This window comes from Arctopsyche grandis, chromosome 7 (assembly GCF_051622035.1).
Source record: "Arctopsyche grandis isolate Sample6627 chromosome 7, ASM5162203v2, whole genome shotgun sequence".
In the NCBI taxonomy this organism is placed as follows: domain Eukaryota; kingdom Metazoa; phylum Arthropoda; class Insecta; order Trichoptera; family Hydropsychidae; genus Arctopsyche; species Arctopsyche grandis.
The window spans coordinates 21537408-21563034 of record NC_135361.1 but is presented as its reverse complement, the minus strand read 5'-3'; the positions used below and the strand labels follow the sequence as shown (position 1 = coordinate 21563034).

The window sequence follows — 25627 nt, the reverse complement described above, 5'->3', positions numbered from 1 at the left end:
TTTATAAAACGATTATTTTCTTTTGTTCTTTTTTTTCTCAACAGTTTTTCTTTTGGTATCGTTTTTGCAGCTTTTATCTGTAATTTTTATTTCGCGACTCCATCTTTTTTATACGCCGATTATGTCGTGAATTTTTTCAAACATTTTCCATCCGAATCTATTCACTTTTATACGAATCGATATTACTAATTCGAACCACTTTCACATAATTCGAATTTATATGTTCCGATGTAATACATTACGATTTCTTTTGTTTTTTGGTTGTTTAGTTACAGAAAAAATAACTATCGTTCGTCAGACATTGTCGATTCGTTTTCCGTCGATAGTTATTTTTGGGATTTTGTATAAATATCATATTATTTTTACCATACACAAGAGATAAAATGATCAACTGTACATCTATTCATCTATTAGACATATTTTCAAGGTAATTACATATATTTTTTGCCCGTTTACATTTGAATCGGCATATTTTTAAACATGGCGATTCGAACGCTTTATTATATTTTTTTTATTTACATCATTTTCTGATAATAATTATATAATTTGAACATAGAATATAGAAGTTCCATTGCAATATTTTTATGAAATATTCGATTGGAATTTTCGGTACTTTTTGATATATTTTTTGTTTACACTTTAAGGCGATACTGCAGATTGTTTGTTAGTCATCATTAGAATTTTTACAAAGCCCAAATTTTGCCCTATTAATTTATATAAGTATTATTAGTATACGTAAGATAATTTCTGATTTATTTCGATTTTAAATGCTACATTATTTTCGTGTCGTAACTACCATAGACATAATTTTTCATCAAAATAAAGGAATATAAATAATATTATTTGTTTAATATTTGAATTTTTGTATTGTAATTTTATATTACATACTTCATGCTGTCACGTTGTTTTTTTTTCAAATTTACGTAGAGATAAACTCAAACTTATCGCATTTCCGAACAAAAGCTACAAAGCGGTAACTGAAGCGACCGAAACTGAAAACTCATAAAACCCCAGCCACCTTCCTTATAAACACACACAAAAAAAAACTTTTGTCGTAAATAACACCGACAACGGTCAAGGTTAACTGCTGCTGCTCTCACCTGGCGACCAGGTGGGTCGTCACCGTGGTCACCCGTGGGGGTCCCCAGCATCCCGGCTTCAACCGCTTTTCCCGGGTTTTCCCGGCCGTCTCGCCTTCGGAACTTCATTTGCGATTTTGCTCGCATAAAAATCGCATCAATCGCCCGCTCTGGGGGGACCTACGACGCCGAAGGGGCCCGCAAATATTCAATGGACGAGGCCATAAATCAATGTAGCCGAGGGGGGCCCCCGACGCCTTGACGCCCCCTCGGTTCCCGGGGCCCCCGTTCACGGTCCGGTAGATCCGCTCTCGCGTCCGGACCTGTTCTCCTACCCGGCACCCGTTCTCCTCCCCTTCCCGTCTCCACCCACACACAAATCTAATATATTTCAAAAATAAAAATTCACCCTTATGGCGACCCGTCATATTATTCTCGCTAGCTGGTGCCGTACGTTATTTTTCTCTACGGTGAAATTCGAATTTTTTTCTCGCCTCAGTGCAGAGAGAATTGAAGAGAGTAGGGTATAAGAAAGACAGATATGTATAAAATGTTTTCAGAAATATGCATTCGAAATATTAAATAATAATTAAATATTTTATACGGATTTTCAGCATAGAGGTGTGGTCTATTACAATTAAGCTATTTTTATGAACACACAAAGCAACAAAATGTACATCGTTCTTATTCCAAAAGCTTTTTTAATTGTTTTAATTGATTTTGCTTTATTTTTATTACAATTTCAATGGAAATTTAATAAAGAAAAACGTGATTCAAAACATTTTACGTGATTTATGATATTCATATGTATCATACATATGGACATAGATGAGCATCTTCAAAAAATTAGGGTTTCGTTAAGCTTTCGTTCGATTTTCTTTTTGTACCTTTTTTTTAATTCAATATATGGAATTTCTTACAATGTGATAAACTCACTAGATTAAATAATTGATAAAAAATTTCCATTCGTCAAATTTGAAGTTTCTTTTTTTTTCTTGCAACATGGAGATATAATTAATAATTTTGTACTTAAATAATTGCTTAAATATATTTTAATTTTTTTGATAAATACAATGACAATAATAAAGTAAAAATATATACATATATATACATACATACATATGCTTTATATAATTGTAAAAAAATATCAAAGTTTGTTCTGAGCAATCTTAAATCACTTCACACGACAGAAATTTATTTACACCATCTTATGCTTAATGAAAGCCCTTCAAAAACGCTTCAATTCATCTTTGTGTTGAGCACTTCATCCCACACATTTTTCTTGTTTCCTCTGTGTCTTTCTCTGCACCCTTAAACATTCTCTGGGTACCGTTTTCAGCACTTCTTTCGTCCATTATTCTAGTTACTGGCCATTTCAATTTCAAACTACTTTTGCCACACCCCTTAGTCAACGTATTCCGTTTCTTGTAGCTCCTATATGTACATGTACATATACCTATAGTTTCAAAATTTCCATTGGGCATCAGTTCATAAATTCATATCATGCGACACATTCAAAAGTGCCGTTTTGATTTCGGTTTTCGCGTTCATAAATGACCCGGGTACACTTTTTGCGAGATGAAAATTCGCCCTGAATATCCACACGTATGTATGTATGTGCTATATGTGTACATACATATGTATGCACCGCGGAAAAGCTTTGGCGGAAGCTCGTGTATGCATTTGTCGGCGGATGCGAATAGCTCGGTCCTCAGTAAGCCGCACGAATTTATTTCGCACCGGGCGACGAATAGTGGCTGCACCGCCACTAGATTTACGGACTTCTATTAGCCAGGGCTCGCCAACCCCTTGCATACCCCTGGCCACACTCTAGTGCACACACACATACATTCACAGAGAATCTGAGCCTTCCTTCGGAACTGAATTTGTGAATTAAATTTTCACCGTTCGCAAAATTGCCCGCGCGCGCTCACTTTGTAGGCCATCTCTGTATTTACAAATTACACGTATGTATGTATGTATGTATGTACATATATGCGATGCATATTGGTATTTATAAGATATTTTTATGGTGATTTTAATTCATTTTCGTAGAATTTATCGATGTCTTTTGTATTGATTTGTTTTATCTACATATATAGCTACATACATATATACATACATATGTATGTATATGTATTTTGTTTTTATTATTATTACGCTTCCATATTTTGATTTTCGTCTGGAAGAATTCGGATCGTCTTCAATTATACAATATGTATTTGAATACATCAGTGATTTTATTTATATATATCAATCCAATTGCATATCCTTTCATATTAACGTATTTCACATACATACATATGTATATGATATGTTTGCTGTTATGTTTCATAATATATGTACACATTTGAATATATGTACATACATATGTATGTATGTATATTGAAAGTAATCATGAATGCACGCAATTGTAATTGCAGTGTATAAATAGTTCCAAATTTTGCATGTGCTAATATTTACTAAAATCGGGATTCATTCACACAAATGTATGTATGTAAATTCCTTGCATTCGTTGAATGTTGCAATTATTAGCTTGTAAAATTATCTTGTAGGTACATATATAGTGTAAAGACTTTCTGCTGATATATTTTGAACATCAATATACGTTTTCAAATGTACATATACATACATATGTATATATGTAGGTATATACTTACAGGTTGTGATGTGAAAATTAACCATCGTTTTTAATTCGTTATATTCATTAATAATTTCTAACAGGCTTATATAGTCGTAAAATATTCTATTTATTGATACTCGGATGAAGAATCTATCAAAAAATTTTTATATAGTGGGTTGATTTACCAAATTTCGAAGAGTTGAACATACATAAGTAAATACTTACGAACAACATATACTTGTGAAGTGAGGTAATAAATATTATTTTACACGCATACACGTGTGTGTACAATTTACATATATTTGTACATATGTACATACATGTGTAAGTGATCAATTAAATATGAAGCTAAATTTCTAAACTCTGTACTACGTACATATATACTTCATTCGTACATGCACTTACGAAATAAAGTCGTGTATTTCCTATTCACAAAAGATCCTTAGACGGTGTACCGTTTCCTGTTGCTATTACGCCAACACCTATGTAGACTTTATATAACCTCCTACCCCCTAACAAACCCCCGCCCTTGCAGAGTTGAGGTGGATGCTGTTCGCTAATAACGAACACGAGGATAAAACCTCTTAGATTTCCCCTAAAATGCTACATTAAGAGAACTCTATTGCCCACTGGATTTATACACTTTATTTGTATATACGTACATACTTATATATTTAGCGGATGCTTTTTTCGCGCGAAATACGATCCGTTAGGTTGACCCGAAAACCTTTCAGCGCTAAAGAACCTGTCGTTATTTACCCTTGTAGCTAATTCTCGCACTGTTAAAATCCCATACACGACGCTGCGTATAAATAGAGATGTGAAATTATAAAATAAAAAAAAACAGTGGGAGATGATCTTATCACAATACTCGTTTTAATTAAAGTGGAGCAATTTATCCGGCCCATACAAAAGTGACACGCTGAGATGAAAATTGTATATCTTTTTTTTCCCTCCTTTTATTTTTTTTTCCTTTTTCTTTTTCGGAAAACATTGGGGATTTTGAGAGAACGGGGCACTCGTGTGTCTCGGGCAGAATTAACGCGTTCGGTCAAAGGGAGGTGTATTTCAAAGGAACCACCCCATAATAAGTGGGTACGAGTTGTACGTCGTGACAATGGCGCCGAGATACGATATCACAGATTTTCTGCCAGTTATTCATGTCCCTCGAGCGTCGAGGATGTGCGGTCCATATCCCTTTTGTGCCAGGTAGATCTCTAGCCATCTAGCTTGCTCCTCTCCCTCTCGGTGGCTGGTTGCTAGCTTTCTGCTGGACTTGAATCGACAAGAGGGGGGAAGGAAGGACGTTTTGCTCGTGTCCGTATGTGAACCGAACCGAAACTGGCGACATGTGAAATGTTACGTTATGTTCGTAACTTCTACATAATGTCTCTGTTAGATTTTTCAATCGTGCGTCTTGTATGGGCTTATATTTAAATTTGATTTATATCAGCAATGACGGCAGCAAGATCATTATCAGGAGAAATATCCCTTTGTAACAACAATGATTTGTTGGTTTGATGATTTGTCAGTTTATAGTACTGCCAGTTTAAGTCATGCGAAAAATGATGGCTACGAATGTAAGTGCTTGAATTATACTCAAATAAAATGATAATATAATACATGAGTATTTGTTAAACAGCCACTCTTATAAGAAAAATCTCTTATATATTATTTAAATTTAGATTTATATTTTCCCACGATGTCATTGCCTTTGAGCGACACCTACATATGTATGGTATTCAAATTTATAGATTATAACTTTGATATCATATTCATATGAAGTATATTCATAGTCGGTAGGATGGTTTTGCCAATTTGATGTGGAACCGTTTCAACAATTAAATCAGATAAATTGGAAAAATCTGATCTGAAAGTCGGAAACGACCGACTTTTAGTCACAAATATCCAAGTTTGATCAGTAGCACTGCATAAATACTTCAGAATAAATTGTATTCAATCGAGGTCAAACATAGGCTTGAACTCGAGAACCTCTTGGTGGTTAGCATTGACGCAACCACCGAGTTATACTGCTGGCTTACAGGAGTTATTCAAATCCTTAACATTTCCAACAAATATGCATGTGCTATTTGAAATTGAAGCTCTTTGGTCTTTGTGAGAAAGTTCCTTTGATTGAACATTTATTATTTACCACAATTGTGTATCGATTTTCAAAATCTAAACTTATTTTACTCGTTTTTATGTACATACCCATATATATGTAAATAGACACATGGAGTTTTCCATGTGTCTATTTATATATGGGTTAATATTTGGTTAATCATACATTTATAATTCGAAAGGTGTGTGTATGTATGTATGTACTTAGTCCAATTTTCATTTACATTGTATTATCATTATAAAGTATATTTGTATAATACTTGATAGTTATGTAAATTGTAGACCGCTGTGTGGCGAGGATTATAATAGATTGACATTGTTATTGTACTCGTACGTTTCGGTAAGATTATTACGCTACCGCGAATGTCCATATTTGGATTTGAATCGCAACATTTCGCGTCAACTTAATAATACATACGTACATTCTGATTTAGGTTACGGCTAAGTTATACGATTTCATTTTTTATCAGAATGAACGTATGTACAATCGTCGGTAGCGGCCATAGCGCAAATTGAAACGCACCTCTAGTATAGCGTTCGCGCAAATTTCATTCAATTTACGCCCGCTTTTCGCGCAAATTCGTATTTATTTACGGCGCGCTTTATTTATTATTACATACATACATATATATTTTAACAAAAAATTCCGTAAGAAGAACAAACAAACAAACGCGCATGAATCACAATCGCAAGCTAATATCGTTTCTACGCCAACATCCGACCGGCTTGTATACATGTGTAATATTATGTATCATGTTCTTGCAAATGTACACGTTCTCTCGTCGGCCATTTAATCTCGCCTCGTATTTCACGATGTCACTTCTCATTTATCGTTCCTTATTTAATAAAAAAAGTATGTTTATGTGTGTGTGTATGTGTTATTTTTTTGTTTCGCGCTCGCAAAAAATATTCGCCATGATTTATGCGAGCGCGGACCCCTCCCTCGGCGTCTAAATTTTCATTCACGTGCCATTTTCTTCAGCGGTGTGCGAGATGAATAGTTTGGCGTTAACCTAAAGTGAAATAGCACCCTCGGCGACTGCGACGATGTTCGTGAAGAAAAAGCGGAAAATTCGCCTTTGAATAAAGTCCGCGAGCGCGGGCTCACCCTCAAATGGACACGTGAAATATGGGATAAGCGAACTGACTCCCTTCGCCTCAAAGTGTACCTGAAAAAACACGACCAGTGCAATATATGTATATATATATATATATAATGTTTAATATAGTGTAAATTTGTATATACATACATATATTTATTTATAGTGTTTATTATTGATTATAATTGGCGAAAGTGTGGATAGTTTCGGGGTCCGTTTGGGGATTGATGTCGCCGAAAGTGTGCGGTTGTGATGGTCGGGGCTTTTTGGCATCTCGAGGGTCTGATGTTGTGGAGACGACGACCGAGCTGGTGGTTGTAAGCTGTCTTCGAGGGTCCCCCGGGGGGCGGGGGCGGGGAGGCGCACTTGGCCAGGACGAGCGCGCCCCCTGACCTTCGCCCCCACCCCTGCTCGCTCCTGCGAAGACAATCGCTACTTGCATCTCAACTTTCTGCTGCTCGTCGACCTCAAGTGGTTCGAAAAGGTATACATGTAGATACATTTGTGTGTTTTCGATCAGGATCGATCGAATTTGTCGTTTTGATTGCGTATAAAATGATGACGAAATGGATTAAGCGATTCATTTTCCGAGTAGGTACATACATAGATACGTACATATTAGTGTGAGAAATTCATCGTGTCTGATTTTGTTTTATATATTTTGGAATTGATGTGAACTTTTACTAGCTGACAGATTACCATTTGATGTAGTATTTATTATGAATAATTTAATGATGCAAAGATAATGCTTTTCGAAGTATAAGCTGTATATATGTATATATGTTCATATGTATATCTTTATGACGTTGAAAAATTGTGTTCAAAACTATGAAAAGGCAATGAATTCTGTACGGTTTTCCAATATTTTTCTTTTTAATCATAGTTTACAGTATATAATCTATGTATGTACTTATGAGCCGTTTTAATTGAAAGTGGTATAAGCTCATTTTTCTTCGTTTCGAGAAATATCTCTCAAAATGTTAAACATAATGGTTTGCGTTTAACAATATTTAAAAATACTGGTGGCCTGTACTGCGTTTATTCTGCTTTTCCAAGTTTCTGGACATGTCGAATTAAAATAATTATATAATAATAATAATTGATAATTTGTGAATTAAGTTAGACAGAAATAGTGTTTTTTCGAAATGAAAATTGGACTTCTGCCACTTTCAAGTATAACGGCTCATATGCTTGTCTAATATATGTAGGTATAATAAGTACTCTACTGCCAGTAAAATAAACATCTGTTAAATTATTATTTAAATATAATCATTTCTTCTTCTCTTGTTATTTTATCACTATACAGTCGACCCTCCTATTATGCGCTGGATCTGTAAAACGAAAAAAAAAAACAAAAAGTAATAAGTGAAAAGACAAATTATGAAATTGTAATAAAACACAGAATATCACATAATTTTATTTATATTTCCTTTTCTATCCCTACATTTATTGCATCTATTTTTCACACCAATCCGACGTGTTATTAGAGGATTGACTGTACTATGTTAGCTATTATTTATTGAATAAATATTTAGATAAGCGGCATCGAACTGGCCGAATGTTAAATTATTTTATAAATAATGTTAATTGATACATTTATCTTTTATTTTTTATTTTTTTATACAAAAAATTCCAACTAACTATTCCAACCATTCCATTCCTAAAACTCCAACTTGCATAACTTCTCTGACTATAAGTACTATAATAATATTATATGATTGTTATTATTTCATCAAGAGTAGGGCTAAACGCGTTTAAATAAATTGGTATTTATTATTCCTGAAAGAAGTATTATTATGGTAGTTGTATTATAATTTTTTTTTTATTTGTTATTATAATATACTAATATCGAAGCATTGTACGTTTTTAATCCTACGCTCGAAAGGTTTTCAAAGAGACCCACCATTAACTTAAACGACGTCTTTAGCTGTTATTGAATAAATGTACAGAGCTGCGCAGCACCACCCCAACGGATTTTATTAATTACGAGACAATATTAATAAAAGTTGAATGCCAATTTCGAAATCACCCTTCCCACCTTCCTCGTCGCCTCTTCGATCCCGTCATATCCGATGACAAAGTGCCCTTATTAAAGGAATGCCCATCGTCCACCCACCCTCGTCTTCGTCTTTCCCTGCGAGTTTCCAATCTCGACTATCGTAATTAAAGGTAAATTACCCGGAGAGCGGGAGAGCGCCTCGGTCAACAAAAATCTGGCGTGAAATTAGGCGACGAGGACGCGTGCGAGCCTCCGATATCGCTACTGCAAACAACATCAATTACACCCCAGTAATCGACCGTCTGATGTTTGCCACCCCTGGCTATGGGCGGAAGGCCTTAGTCTCGCCTTATTTTTACGACGTCATTAAAATTAATCTGTGGACCGGTTTTCGAGATACTTTCATCCCCCACCGCCTCCCCTACCGATCGATCGATCGATCCTCCTTTGATTTAATATTTTCACATTATGTAAACTTTATCTCGGTATGTACATACATATAATATTATATGTATGCATATGGGAAACGTATCTAAGGGAAGTGTTGTATTTGCGAAAAATGTCCAACTCGAAATTTTGACTGGTGTTTGTCCAGTATTTTGATCTTTGATCAAATTTTTTCGCTTTTTATCAAAGTCTATGCATTTTTAAAAATAATTAAATAGAATGTTCTTATTATTGATTAACATTGGCTATGTGTCGTACTTTCTTTTCAAAGTCTTTCAATCAACAGAAGTAGTACGTAGTACGCATTCTTATGGGTCTCATTTCTCTTTTGATGTTTTTGTGTCCTAAGCCGCTTTAATGGATTAAACTGAAAATAATATATGTAGTAGATATAATAAGCACCTGACAAGTGTATTTTAAAATATTTTATTTTTACTAAGGTTAGGATTTTTACTCATCTTGAGCTTTAAGCTTTTCATTTTTCAAAACTGTTCAGTATTGCGAAAAATTTCATATGTATATAAGTTTCAGATCATAGTTAAATAATATAATAAACTTATATAAGTGGAAGTGAGAATTCTCTCTAATTTTTTTTTCTTGTTAATTCGAGTTGTATGTTAATTTTAACTTGGCGCATTTTCCGCCGAACGAAAGTCTCACACAATGAAGATCGATGATGGTGTCGGGATCGCTTTCGCGACTAAGTCAACATTCTCAAGGGGTTTTCATTGGTTAACCGTCGTGCTTAGTCGTGAGGTATTTACCGTGTCAACGGAAGCGAGTCCAACAGGTAAAGGATCGCTAAACATTTCCAATTTGGAGATAAACAGGAGAGGACCTTCGCCTTTGTGCGCAACGCAACGTCAATGAAATTTGCTTCGAATTGTCGGAAATCGACGTGTTTGCTCGCCAAATCGGCGCGATAAGACGAAACGAACGGTATTGAAAATCGTTTATTTCGACCCTTCTCTGGGGGTTATTTTGATCGTTCGAACCAACGTTGATATGCTGATAAAATCAGCAGTGAGTTTTTTTTAAATAAAAAGTGTGTTTTTTCATGGGCCTTTATAGTTTTATATTTATGTAATGCAATTTGCTTCCTTGAACTGAGAAATTAGTTTTGTGTGTCGTTATATTAAATTAAAATTTCATTATATTCCATGCTTTCTTCTTTTTTATTTTCAAAATTTGTAATAGCAAAGTTGCGGGTATGTCCTCAAAGGACTCGAATAACAATAGCGGGACGATTTACCTCCGTATCCGCATAAATCTTAATGAAAATATTTCTCAGTCCCTCCTTTTTTTTATTATCATTTTTTTTTTCCTTTTGTCTTTTTTTTGTGGTTGGTCGTGCGTAAGGAGCGTCGCCGCTGCGTCTTTTGAATTTCCGCGTGTCTGTGAAATCCTTCTCTTTATTCGTCGTCTCGGTTCAAATTCGCATTTTAATGCGAATGTCCGCTGAATAAATATTAGCGTTACGCAGATGCGCGTCTAAGTTCCTAACGCGAGCCGATTTCTAATTTCGCTCTGATTGCCTATTGTGTATTAATTGTATTTTGTTTTGTGTTTTGTCGACAGGATCTGCAATCGGAGATTGAGACGCATCGCGATGTGTACACTTCGCTCAACGGAACCGGAAGGAAGCTGTTGGGCTCGCTGTCGTCTCAGGAGGATGCTGTCATGCTGCAGAGACGTCTCGATGAGATGAACCAGAGATGGAATCATCTCAAATCGAAGAGTATGGCCATCAGGTTTGTACTAAAACACTTCATATATGGTTTATAGTACATTAAGTACATATGTACAGTATTTATCTCCATCAGTGAAACAGTCATTATTTAAAATAGTTATTTTAAAAGTTGTTTTTTTCAAACATTTCTTTAAAATTGTTTTAAGGATCACAACGTAAACTTCTGGGCTAACAAGTTATTTAAAAAAAAGTACGTTGCTATAAGTCGAATAGTTGGCATTTTCAAGTGGCAATATTTTTTTATGTTATGATCCAGATTATAGCTACGTCTTTCAGTATTTTTGAATCATCTATATGTAAGACTAATATGCATATTGCAGCAATCATTCAACATTGTACAATAGTGTGATGAACATTTTGTCTTTGTTAACGAAGATGCGGATATTTCTACAATTAATATCATATAATACTTAAATCTGAGTTCCATAAAAATCATATAATATGTTTTCTAGATATTTTCTTCGGATGTTTCTACGTATATAAACGGGTTAGAAAATGTTCCGAACAAAGAACAGTTGATGTTCTTCAATGAAAGTTGCTCCAACCTGATGGAGATTGAGAACTTCACTTTATTTTATTTTTTATTTTATTAATTGAAAAATCAACAGACAGGATGTACAGAGATAGGTATAAAAAACACAAAAAGTAAATAAATAATATATGTAACACCCGAGTCCAATAATAGATTTTTACAAAAATGAAAAAGATAAATATAAGGAAAACAAATTAAAAAGTAAAGAATAAAGGCATGACAAAATATGTAGTACATTGCATAATTAAACTATAGTATTAAAATATTTGGAAAAGGTTATAAGATAGAATATAAGAAGAAATTGAAATTTACAAATATAAAAAACAAATGAAAAAGGTAAATACAAAATAAACAAATGAAATGGAAAGGAATGAAAGCTATAATATGATTAAATAGCACATTACATAACTAAACTAAAGTATAAAAATAATGGAAATATTGGAAAAATAGAATAGAAGAAAAAATGAATCAATCGGTCAAGATTCTCTTGATGTTAGACCTGAATTGATGTAGGGAAATACCAAACAGATCAACCTCATTCAGCTCTCCGTTAAACATACGATAAACGCGCTGCAGATAAAAATATTTTTGGGAATTAGTATTGAAAGGATCAAGTGAAAAGAGTGTAACGCGTCTAGGGTATCGAACTGGGATTCTGAAATTAACCTTATTCAGTAAATCAGAACAATCAAGGAAACCATTTATGAGCTTAAAGAAGAATATAGCATCAGAATGTCGTCGCCTGACAGAAAGATTGTTAAAAGAAAGGATTTTTAAAATGTCGGAAACAGTAGAATGGGTATAGGTAGGAAAAAGGTAGCGTAAGGATTTAATAAATTTAAGTTGAACTTTCTTAATACAATTAATATGGGATAAATAAAAAGGTGACCAGATAATTGAGGCAAATTCAAGGTGAGACCTTACAAAGGAAAAATAAAGTAATTTTAGTACATAAGGATCATTAAAGGGTTTTGTTGAGCGGAGTAGGAATCCAAGAGATTTAAATGCTTTGTTGGTAATAAAAGAAATATGTTCAGAGAAATCTAGTTTATTATTGAGTATTACACCAAGATCCTTAATAGAAGATGACGTGTTAAGGATTGAATGATTTAATTGATATTGATTAGTAATAATTGACTTATTTCTAGTGAAATTTAAAATAGAGCATTTTTCTAGATTAATAAAAAGATCATTATTTAAACAATATATAGAGAATCTATCTAGATCTTCTTGTATCTTATGACAATCGTCTATGGTGTATATAGGTTTGTAAATTTTTAAATCATCAGCGTAAAGAAGTATAAAGGAATGTTTGAAGATGTATGAGATATCATTAATATAGAGTAAAAAGAATAAGGGACCTAAATGCGACCCTTGTGGGACACCGGAAGGAATATGTCTAAGTGATGATCTAAAACCATTGAGAATTATGATTTGGTGACGATTTAGTATATACGAAGAGATCCAACGAAATAAATTTCCTCGGATTCCAAGGGACCAAAGTTTATTGAGTAAAAGGTTGTGATTGATTTTATCAAAAGCTTTAGAGAAATCCGTATAAACGACGTCTATTTGGATTCGTTTGTCCATATAAGATGTGAGAGTACTAGTGAAATTAAGCAGGTTAGTCTCTACCGATCTCCCCTTAAAAAAACCATGTTGTTCAGGTATAATGTAGTTTTTGAAATTGGAGAAAAGGAAATTATAGATAATTTTTTCAAAGATTTTACTAATGACAGATAGTTTAGATATAGGACGGTAATTCTCAATAAGATTCTTATCACCTTTTTTAAAAATAGGGGTGATGTAAGATAATTTCCAATAGTCAGGAAATTTACCGTTCGACATAGAAAGATTGAAAAGGATTGTTATGGGAAGAGATAATGGGACAGCACATTTAACAAGGAAAAAAGAAGGCAAACCATCACAACCCGCACCAAGATTAACATTGAGAGAGTTGATGTGACTGAGTACAGTAGATAAGTCAAAATGAAAAGTAGATAAGTTACAAGAAGAAGTATCTGTATTAGAGATAGAAAGGTTAATGGTAGAATCACTATTGAAAGTGGAGTCAAAATAGTCAGCAAAAATGGTACAGATTTCAGAACCATGTGAAGCCGACTTATTTCCATAATACATTACGGAAGGATATGAAGAGGAGGTATTTTTTTTTGAATTTATATATGACCAAAATGATTTGGGATTAGTTTTAATATTATTTTGAATAAGAGAAATATAATTTCTAAAGCAGATTAAAGAATATTTTTTAATTCGAGCTCTTAATAGTGAAAAACTTTGATAATCTAAGGGATTTGAATAAATTTTAAATTTTTTATGGAATTTGTTTTTTTCTTTTATAATTTTAATAAGAGACGATGTAAACCAAGGGGGATATTTGGTACGCTTAGATTTAAGAGTAAAAGGGACGTGGCATTCAATAATATTTTGTAAGGTATCGTAAAATTTTTTACAAGCTAAATCAATATTTAAATTGGACAAAAGTGAATTCCAATTGATATCGCTTAAAATTGGAATAATTGTAGCATAGTCAGCTTTTCTAAAGAGGAAAGTTTTATTATAATTATAATTCAAGGGTGAAGATTTGTTGTAAATTATTGAGATGCAAAAGGATAAATGATGAGAATCTTCATGGATTAGCGTAGAGTCAGCACGAGAAATATATAAGGGGAAACTACTAATAGCTAGGTCAAGAATACGATTATTAGTATTTGACAAATAATTGTATTGATAAAGTTTATTATAAGATAAGAATTGAGTAAAGGAAAGGGAAGAAAAATTAATACAATTGGAAGGAAATAGATGCAGATTTGAGTCGTATTTTGTCCAATCAATAGTGGGAAGATTGTAATCACCGAGTAAAATGAATCGATCCTCTGGATAATTGGTTATTAGATCAGATACTTTATTTAAATGGGTAACTAATAGAGTTTGGTGAGAATTACCAGGAGGAATATAGACAGTACAGATATTTAGTTTAAAAAATTTAGTGGTAATAGTAATCCAAAGGTCTTCTGTGGAAGTTAACCAATTGTTTTGAATGACAGAGGGTAGATTATTTTTCACAGCTATGATTACACCACCACCAAATATTTGGTTATGAAGAGAATAATCTCTGTCACGTCGAAACACCTGATATCTGGCATCAAAAAACTCACTATTATTGAATGAGTCATTTAGCCAAGTTTCTGATAGACAGATAATATCATAATTATTAACTAATACATTTTGAAGAAAAGAGTCAGATTTAGTTCGGAGACCTCTGACATTTTGATAATAAATGACAAGACGATTAGAAGACATTGTAAAAAAGGAAGTAGATAGAGCACGTACTGATATAAATATAAATATCCATATGCATAAATGAAAATAGATATATGCATATAAACATACACATAACTGCATACACAGATAAAGATATGGAATTATTAAGCAAACCATCCTTGGTGATACCAGTTGAAATGCAAAGGTATACATGGACACAAATATAAAAACGAACTCGTACCTTTTTTAGTTTATGAGTAAAATATATGTAAATAGCATAGTTATATAGTAATAATAAAAATAATAAATTATATAGCCATACGTACATAATTGTTTGCACATACATTATAATATGTGATGCAGACCAGTAGACAATAAATGCATAGATAATTATTAGGTTATTAAAATTTAATATTGCACTTAGTCATTTGATTTTGCAAAGATCTGATTCTTTTGAGATTTGTATGATATTGGAGCTCGCACTTTTTCTAATCATGATCTTGCAATCTTTAACCCACAAGTAGGCGTAGTTATATTCAGTTTTCAATTGGCGTGCTCGCTTCAATAATAATTTATTCGTTGGTGTAAGGTGATCCGTTACGTATAGGGTGGTGGGCGGGCCTGGAATATTGATGTCGTTGGTGGTGATGCCGCGGCGGGCGCGCACGGCCGCCATCAGCAGGTCCTTACGACGGCGCTGAGTGAACCGTACGACCACTGATGACGTGCGCACACTCACATCGCTGTTGCCCTCTCGCTGTTGCTGTTGCTGTGAACCTGCAACGCCCTGGGACGGGTACGGCCGCACACGGTATATGGTGTCAATATCTGTGTCGCACAATTTGTGACCCAGATTATCACTTTGTTCAAATTATCTGCGTGTCTTGAGTCATTGATAAATATGCAGGCTTTGATGTCGCCTGAAAAAAATAATATTAATTTGAATTTGGTGTCGATGAATTGCTAGGGGTAAGAAGGAAGGGTTGTAGGATTCTCAAATGTAGGTATGTGCATATGTATGTATGTACATGTGTATATTGTATAATTTGAACATTAAGTATTCCGTAGGCCGTATTCGTTTCGCGTCGGTATTACTGTGTCAAAGTAACTAAATGAAGCCCCTAAACCCGTATTATTTGAATATTCTCTTAACTTATATCGTTATTATGAAAGCGTACACATTTTACATGCATATAAACGGTCGTAGGAGTATGTAGGTATATTTGTGTGTACATATATAAAATAGGAAGATTTTGACTCTAAATAGCGGATTTCGAGTTGTGCAGCCCTCGGGACGTTAGAGAAATACTTGCCAGTGTATGGATTAAATTGCTTGCACTACTAGTATTGTCCTGTGGGACTAACCAACGTGTGTGTGTATGTATTATATTATCTATTTTGTTTTTTCAAAGGACACCGAGTGCCGCTCGTTTCCAGGCATATGTATGTAAATATGAATTTTTAATATAGTCTCTTGTCGTATTTTACGTGCCGGTAAAATGTCTCCTTTTTACTTTTAGTTCGACAGGTCGCGTTTTACGCAGGTTTAATTTTTTATGTTTTAATATTTTCGCATGGAAGAAAGTGAGGGTTGTTTTATGCATGAGAATTTGACGCTCTGTGTGAAGTCGAGGGATCGTTATTTTTTATTTTATTTATTTTATAAGACGCTGGTTGGTACAATGTTTGCTTTAAGAAAATGAAATGGCCGTAACTGATTTTGCGTAAGTTTCAGCGTCGTGTTGTTGACAGCTTCCATTAAAATTCTTTTTACGTAGTCATGTTAGATCTGTGGCCGATGCTTCGGTAGACCTACTGAATACCTTACTTACATTTCAGATTGTACATACTTCTTCAAGAAATGTTTTTATTGTGAGGATTACAAAAATGGATTTGTGTTTGCCTTTTTGAAAAGTTTAATCTTCGGTTATTATGTATGTAAATAGTTAAGACGCGCTAACTCTGGTGATATAAATATCCGATTATTTTGCATGTATGAGGCAGCAATTATTCCAAGACTAAAGTAAATTTTGAGTCATTTACTTGAATACTTTGCAATTTATTGTATTGTTTCATTATAATAAATGTATTCTGTATATATAACATTTTCATAACAGTTCATAACAAGCTTCAAACAACAGATACATTATTACCATTAAGCTTAAATTCATACACATGTACTATATGTATAAGCAATTTTATTACAGTCTGCCTTTATCTATATGACAAAAACACTTGAACATTTCCGAATTAACAAGAAATATTTATTTTTATGAAAGTTTTATTAATTGTAATTAGTAAGCTGTGGAATATCCCGGGTATTATTATAATATAAACATGTGTAAAAAAGATTTTAATGACATTTAAAATTTCCGATTTTTGAGGCAATTGACCAAAAATTGCCAAAAATTTTTGGTTTTCTTTATTCAAGAAAAGACGGCTGGCTCTATTTATCATTCCAATCGATTTTATTATTCATATAAATGTATGCACGTTTATTTAGTAAATATTAGTGGTTTTACCCGACTTCGCTAGATATTAATATATACCGCTTAAACATGGCTAATATGTATAACAGTCATGATTTTATTAAATTTATTTGAATAGTTTTATTTTATATAAATTTATTTGAATACTCATTTGTTTTTTTTATTAAATTGACTGTCACGAACAAACAAATATATGTAATAAAGTCTCTTATAAAAAAATATATGTACACCCCCGGCGTCCGTGCCACCTAAGGGGCGGAGCCTTAGGGCATACATACATACATATATACAAGGCTCTTTCCAAATTATATATTAGATGGGTAGTAATTTTTAAGACATTTAAAATTAATATATGCACATACCACATATGTATGCATAGATTCGTATCGTCCGTAAATCTCGCCGAAAGATTCGTCTCGAAACAAGAAAAAGCGTAAAACATAATACAACAATAATAAAAAGGGAAAAGGGAAAAAGTGGGTCGTCAGCAAGGCGGTTTTCCGCGATGGTCGTTTTCATAAGGCCTCGTGAAAAATGCGGCCGTCATTTTTAACGCGAGCCCGTCAAGGCGCCCCCCCCCCCCCTCTATATATATAAATTCAGGCGTCGAAATTGAAAGGGCGGCCCCTGTCGAAATATTGCGATTTTCATAGACGTTGGCGCCCATTAGCTCTAACGCAATAATAACGCATTAAATTTAACCCTATTAGCGCCGCGGCTGTAATCTCGGGTATGAAATATGAAGTTTGCGCCAGAGAAGCTTGGTTCGTTTGCCGGTTCGCTTGCCCGCGGACCTCACCTTAATTACAGCAGCCTACGGGGACCGACCAGCGGTTGCCAAACTTTTTCTCACCATTTCTCCACCCCCCCCCCCCCCCCAACTTTCTCTAAACGCCGCTTCTTTTTAATCAGCACTGTAAATTAATTATTCGACCATTGTCTCGTCGCTACCCACCGTCTCACAGATAAGCTAAATAATTCCCGAGTTCACCCCGTTTTTTTTTAAGTGTATATTTTTCTTCACTCCCGCTGTATATAATTGCTGAATTTATATTGTGTTTTGATTAATTGCAGGTGCTTCGGAGGCTATCTTTGAAATCTTTCGGGCGGATTTTTGTCGCTTATCTTTAGCGGGGATCTATTGTCGTTTGACGGGGCGGAATCGGATTATTTTATTTATTAGGGCTTTTAGGATAATGTATACGATATGGCGGGGCTACGGACAATTTGAGCGCCGCTGATTTAATGGGACGGTTTACCCGTTCAGTGCGGCACACTGCCGTTTCCGCTTATGAAATACGACCGAGTAGTTCTGGCTCGCGTGGAAATTAATTGTTGCTTCTGATATATGTATTCAGTAGATTGCGCTTATTTTTTTTTCTTCCTTAGATTTTATTTTAATGTTACGTATTACGTAATACGTATTCCTTTTTAGAAATAAAAGTTGATATTAAAAGTGTAGAGTTATTGTATAATATATAAAATGTCATATTTGAATGGGTTTCTTTCCGCCACGTATCTTTAAATTGTGTTCATCAGCCAGCAGAATATTGCAGCCAGCATATAATGCTTTAAACAAAGTTATCATGGTTTCTAATCCCACTGGTTTCTGCTGGCCAGACCTTGGATGTGACTCCTCGTCGTTCGTTTCTTATCAGAGTTTGCCAATTTATCTGATTGTCATTGAAAAGATTCAAACAAATTGGCAACCTTACCTATTTTCTCAGCAATCCCGAATATCGTTGAATTGTATAAAATGCTGAAAATTTACAAATTTTACCATAAATGTCTCTGTGGATGTTAATTGATATGTATTTACTGAATTTCGCTGAATTGTTTAAACAATGCTGCAATTTTACAAAATTTACCATCGATGTCTCTGTGGGTATTAATTGATATGTACATATTTACTTTTTATAATACTAATAACACTTGTACCAAATGTACAATGTTTCTGGCCAGGAAGGTATAAATTAAAAATAAAAATAAAATAAAATTATGTATTGTTTATTCGGTTTCAACGTAGCGGAAGCACTTCGCTTGTACATGTATACATATTACGATGTAATATTCTGCACTTATCCAGTTTCCGCTTAAATTTCCCGCGAAATTCGACACGTTTTTCGCAATTTGCGCTAACACCACTTACAACATTTAATCAGCGAGTAAATTCGCCCCGCAGACACGTTGTAATTACGTCTCCTTGCTGGATTTAAATCCTCGTCGCATTTAATCCGTCCTGTTGAGGGACCATCTCGTCTCTGCAATATCTATACTGTATGCGTGTTTTATATATATATATATATATATATATATATATATATATATATATATATATATATATATATATATATATATTTTTTTTTTTATTTGATTTTATACGCGTCGAATATTTTCCAGCGTCGAATCTGCGAAAAGTAACGGCCAACCAATAAAATGCTTGCTTTTATCGCGAGACGTTTCGCGGCTCACCAGGTGGAGAAAACCCCATACTCTTTCGAAACGAATGGCCGTAATGAAGCCGAAACCCAAACGTACCGGTATAAAGTTGTTGCGTTGCCTTCTCGGCACATTTATTAGCGTTGGAAATGTATCTGTGTCTTCGTGTGTGGCGTAGATGCCCGTAATGATGCCGGAAATTTTCTCAAAGCCGTTGTTTGTAGTGTATGTAATGGTTGTATTGTACTGTTTGAAAGGGAACGTGTCTAAGATTATTTTTTATGCGTTTTATAAATATTCCTAAAATTTTATTTGACTGCCTAGCATTCAATGACTATCTTTACAAAATTAAATCTGTCTTCTTGGGTTCAATTTTTTTGTCTATCTGTGTATGTCTGTCCCACAAACTATGCAGTCTCAATTATCATTACTTTATTTCACTCACTTTTTTTTTGTTATGTTCAAAATATAAATCATGACTTTGTCTTTCGATTTCTTTTCGTTATTCCAAATAAACACAATTTGAATAAAAATTCTTGCGTCTATGAATTGCAATCGAATGTTGAATGCGATTTTATTTATTTTTTAAACATATTTGCTTTCAATCCGTTCTAATAATTCTAAGATATTTTTATAGATTTTTCAATTCATTTATACGGATACACCCATTTATTTTTATTTTTACACGACATCTACTGTCAAACATTGTACATTAGTACTGTAGGTATAATTTAAGGCCATTTACAAACATCTATTAATAATCATAGAGACATACATCTATGGGGATATTTTAGAATTTTCGAGCATTTTAGAAATCAGCAATTCGAGATGTTGCTAACTCGAATTTTGCAGAAAATATGACAGGGTTGCTAATTTTTTGGAACTTCTTCAATTAAATCAGACATATTGAAAAACTCTGAAAGGAAACTATCGACCTTGGAGTCACATATCTGGTTTGGCTAGCGGCACAGCCAGGAATTGATCCCGTGACCACACAGTTGAAAGGATTTCTCGCTAACCATTGATTTATGCTACTGATTTAAGTCTTTTTAGCAATCATAAATGTACAAATGTACATTTGTAAGGTTGAGAAAAAGAAATACGTATTTTGAAAATATTGTACATTTTCTTTAGATGTTCAATATCTTTTTTACGAAATTTAAATATCTTTTTTTATCTTTTTTACGAAACATTATTAAATAAACAGTTTTTTTTTAATTTAGCTATTGCTAAAGTTTTGAAAATGGTAGGGGCGATGAATTTTTCTATTATCAAACAGTTTCCCACAATTTAATTTCAAGTGAGAAAATTATTGTTTAAATTTGTGTACCATGTGAAAATAAAAGTGCACGTTATTTCAACTTGTTTTTGTGTTTATTATTAAATACAAATCGCGAGTTTTCATTGTTCAATGTTTGTTTTTAAGCATCGCATCGTTCTGGTGTGAAATTAATTTTTGTCTCGGAATCAATTTTTCTAGTGTTGATAGAATATATATCATAATAGGTATACTAGACTATTTCAACTCAATCCAAAGATACATTTGAAAGAAATTTCAATTAATTGACTTTTCCAAAAAACACTTGCCTTGGAGCAATTATTTCGAAACAATTTTCTGGGCCGGTTTTATTTGCCAATTTTATTCTTGCAAAAAATTATGTATAAATTTCTGTTGTCATTAGCGAGGGACCGCGGGTCGCGTGTGGATATTGTGCGCCACTGGCATATTATTATCAACGGTTGTGAAGGGAGAAAAGGGTTTTAGCCGCGCGCACACACGCGGTAATGCGCGTATCCCGTTACAATTCGAATTTCTAGACCGCATTTCGGGTATTAGGGCGTTTCAGACCTACATACATATTATACATATGTATAATATATACATACATGTATGTACATTTGTGTACAACTTTGAATAATTTACTTTGGCTCGTTTCAGAACTGTTTTTCGGTATGTGTTCGTTTTTGTTTTCGACGACGTTGCCCATTACATATTTTATATCTCGGTGTTGTCTTTCTTGCCTTTAATTCGCTCGTTTTATTAATTGAAAAGCGACGTCGAATTAGACTTCGTATTATTTAGGAAAATTGCGTATTATTTTACTCGATGCTTTCATCTACCTACCCTTGGAAAATGAATCGCTGAAATGTGATAGTTTGGTTACTTACTCCTACGTAGTTTTTAGTGCTTGATTTAATGACCTTAGTTAATTATTAATGTTGGAATATTATTATTAAGTCAGCAGTATGGCTCGGTGGTTGGGTTTGTGCTAAGCACCGAGAGACTACCGGGTTCAATCCCGTGCTAATCTTTAATTCTGCTGGTCAGACTTGGATATTTGACTCCAAGTCTGGTCTCACTTATCTGATTTCATCCTTGAAACGGTTCCTCCATCAAATTGTAAAAAACCTTCCTACCCACTACGTCACCAATATCTGAATTTGATTTATCTACGTACAAGTGTAAATGCATAGATGTTTATATGGATTCATTAATAGTTAATTTCGTGTTCTTCGGCATCTCAAAGTTCAGCTATTTATGTAATAAAAAATCCTGCAATGTTTGTAATTATCTGGGAAGGCGCATTGGGGCTTACCTGTTAAGCTTTCCTGGTATATATCTATGTAAGTAAATCAAATATTCTGAATTATTCTTGATACGTGTTTGCTATTACATTATGTATACTAGTCGAATGGGTTAAAAAAATGAGTTCAACTTTTTCAGAAAATTTTGACTCTGACCAATAGTGGCAATTTAGTGGCTTTAATTTTAATACTGTATATTTTTATAAAAGGCAAATCTAGAAATAAGCATGCAGATCTGTTGCAGGCTTTCAGTATTGCATTTGAAATATATATATGTACATACATACATATGTAGGTATAGTAGATTGTATTGAACAAAATCGTCGTTGCTAAGATTTTGAGAAAATATGCCCAAAAAATCAACTAACAAGAATTGTGTAGTTTAATCCAATCTCAATTTTAAACGACGTAAATGTTTTTATATAACTCTCTCAAAATTGCTTATTTAATTATGATGTTTTTGCGCGTGTGAATTAATTACCGATTGTCGTTTTGTCGGAAGTAATTTGTTTCGGGGCTCGCATTCGCAATAATATTAAATTCTACGCACCGAGTCGCTTTTTGCTTGTAACATTTGCTCGTAAGGGGATTGAATCTTAAGGGAAAATCTGCCTATTACTTGCTACCGTTAAAGTGGCGGCAAAAAGCGATCCGCGTCCGCGTAAAAAGCAGGCTTACTGAACCGGAAGGTGGGCGGGAGATGGTCGCGAAGAAAAGAAGGAGAAACATCTTCATCGGCTTGATTTATTGATGTTATGAAACGGTTGGAGCCCCCCCCCCCTCCCCGTATATAAAATGGCCAAATTGATATTCTATTGGAGCTACTACGAAACATAAAAGTTCACTTCGCCCTTAAAGCAAGCCCCTCTCGTTTTAACCTGATTTAACGTTCGTTCGTGTTTTTTTTTCTCTTTTCTTTTAGAGGTCATTTAACGGATGTTTTATTGTGTTTAAATTGTTGTTTGAATTTTGCGTAAATTGATATAAATGTTCGCATCGGTCCGTTCGTTTGGATAGTTGTGCTTTCTGACACGGTTGATGTATCGTATAATTCGTCTTCTCTCTGCATATCTTGTTAGTATACCGTTTTCTCGTCCCTTTTCTTAGGTATTTTCTGTTTATTCGATGTTGAGGATCGTGTTATTACAATATATAATACATAGTGGAATTCTACTATAATACATTGTGAATTATTGAACTATGTAATTTGTATTAACTTTATATTTATCGACATATACATATACATACAATCGTATTTAAATGAATTGAAAATAAATAGTATTTTATATTGGTATAAGCTCTTGGTTGAATTGAAAATTTTTGTGTATTTTCGTGTTGTTTTAACGTGTTAATCAAGTTACATTATTATAAAGTGAGTTAAGTGTTGTATCTGGTTTCCAATTTCAAAATTTGCATGCATAAAAAATCAATGCTACATGTTGAACAGATACAACTCGAATATTGAAACATCGGATTTTTTTTTACATATTTTTATGTAAATATCTATTCCACATACACATACATACAATCATATGTTGGTATGTAAATGTTTCTTGGATTTTGATTTTCACTTTTTCACGATATTTTTTTTAATATACACAATATTTTATTTTTAACAGTAAGTTATATTATTTCATTCTTTCGTATAAATTTAATCTCATTAAGTTTGATTTCTTTGAATATTTTTACTGACACTTTTAACTTGTAGAAGTACCTTTTAGAAATATGTATGTACATAAATATTCCAATGTTGCGTTCGCCTACGTTTTCTATTATGTTAGCCCTCATTTAACCTTGCAAACGTGTACCTTACTTTTTCCGAAATATTCTCACGTATCAGCATATATTTTTTGTTTTTATTTTTCCCGGGTCCTTTTTTCGCACCGGGCAATACTTTTAACGCCCGCACGGTAAACGCGCGTGTTTTCAGCAAAAAACACTGTTTTTGCATTCGCTTCCGTTTGTATCTCGTGATATAAACGTCATCCTTTTTTACCATCCCGACCGATATCCGTATCCCTTTTTTTCCCCACGAACACTTCTTTGCGCGACCCGCATGTGCGTAGTAGCCGCTGGTATCAAACTCGTCGAAATTCACAGAGAATAAATTTAATTCGTTTCAATCTCAATTTTGTATGTGTGTACATATATCCGTAGATATACATATATGCAGAGGTATATAACAAAAAACGAATGGTCGCGTTATAAAATTCTTAATTAAAGAGCGGTCTTCTCTCTAAAAATTGGTATTCATAACGTCAACTGTGGAAAACGTCCCAGGATCAAAGACAAAAAGTCTCCGTTGAGGGTTTTTCAACTTATCTCCGGTTAAATGGTCCAATTATGCTCAGGCCGCGCGGTTTCGCCCAATTTCGTCCAGTCCGCTTCAGTTTCTCCGACTATTGTTTCATTGCGGATTTATACCCTTTATTTCGCCAGGGTCTTCTCAAATCTTACGGCTCAGGACTCTTTGAGTGGAATTTTCCTTTTCTTAAACCCTTTATTACAGAGGGGGTGCGTGTGCGCGTTTAAGTCTCCCGACTACATGCATTGTGCATTTTTTGCTTCGTTCAAAATTATTGTGGTTTGCTCATTTTATACTTCTACATATACTCCTCTCAAATTTTGCAAGATTGTCGGTTTTCACGAAATCCACCCGTATTTTTTCTTTGTATGATGGAATGTTATATGAACCGAAACCATTTCGATGATTCCATAAATTAACCAACTACACTTTTTTAGCTTAATCAACAACATATGTATTTAAATACTTATATACATATATGTATGTACATACATACATATATCTCTATTTACACTAGTAACGAAATGAAACTTAAATAAACCTTGTACAGATGTAAAAAGAGCTTGTTTCCTTTACGTGTTTGATATCGTTTCGAGTATTTTTTGTGTCTGGAATATATCAATAACTATCACCGAGCCATTTCGTTGATTTACTTGATTCGGTATATAGACAGAGCCAATCAGGAACGGAAGGAGTACGACGATGAGCATAGTCATAAATATAACTACGTGTACTTCCTGAAAAATGTTGCATCCGGCCAAATCGGCCGTTCGTTATTATTGACCGGTAGTAACGCACAGGTACCCACAATTCTAAGTCGAATAAAAGTTTATTTTAAAAATACATATGTATATATGTACATATATATATGTTCA

General features: G+C 33.9%; 1 protein-coding gene across 1 annotated transcript in view; it reads left to right on the top strand.

Annotated features, from left to right (window-relative positions):
• Dys (Dystrophin) overlaps nucleotides 1–25627 on the top strand; it is a 580264-nt gene that overhangs the window by 431593 nt on the left and 123044 nt on the right. Inside the window, exon 39 of the mRNA XM_077434849.1 lies at nucleotides 10948–11120. Within this exon, the coding sequence (XP_077290975.1) occupies nucleotides 10948–11120 (173 nt within the window). The remainder of the gene's footprint in view (nucleotides 1–10947; nucleotides 11121–25627) is intronic.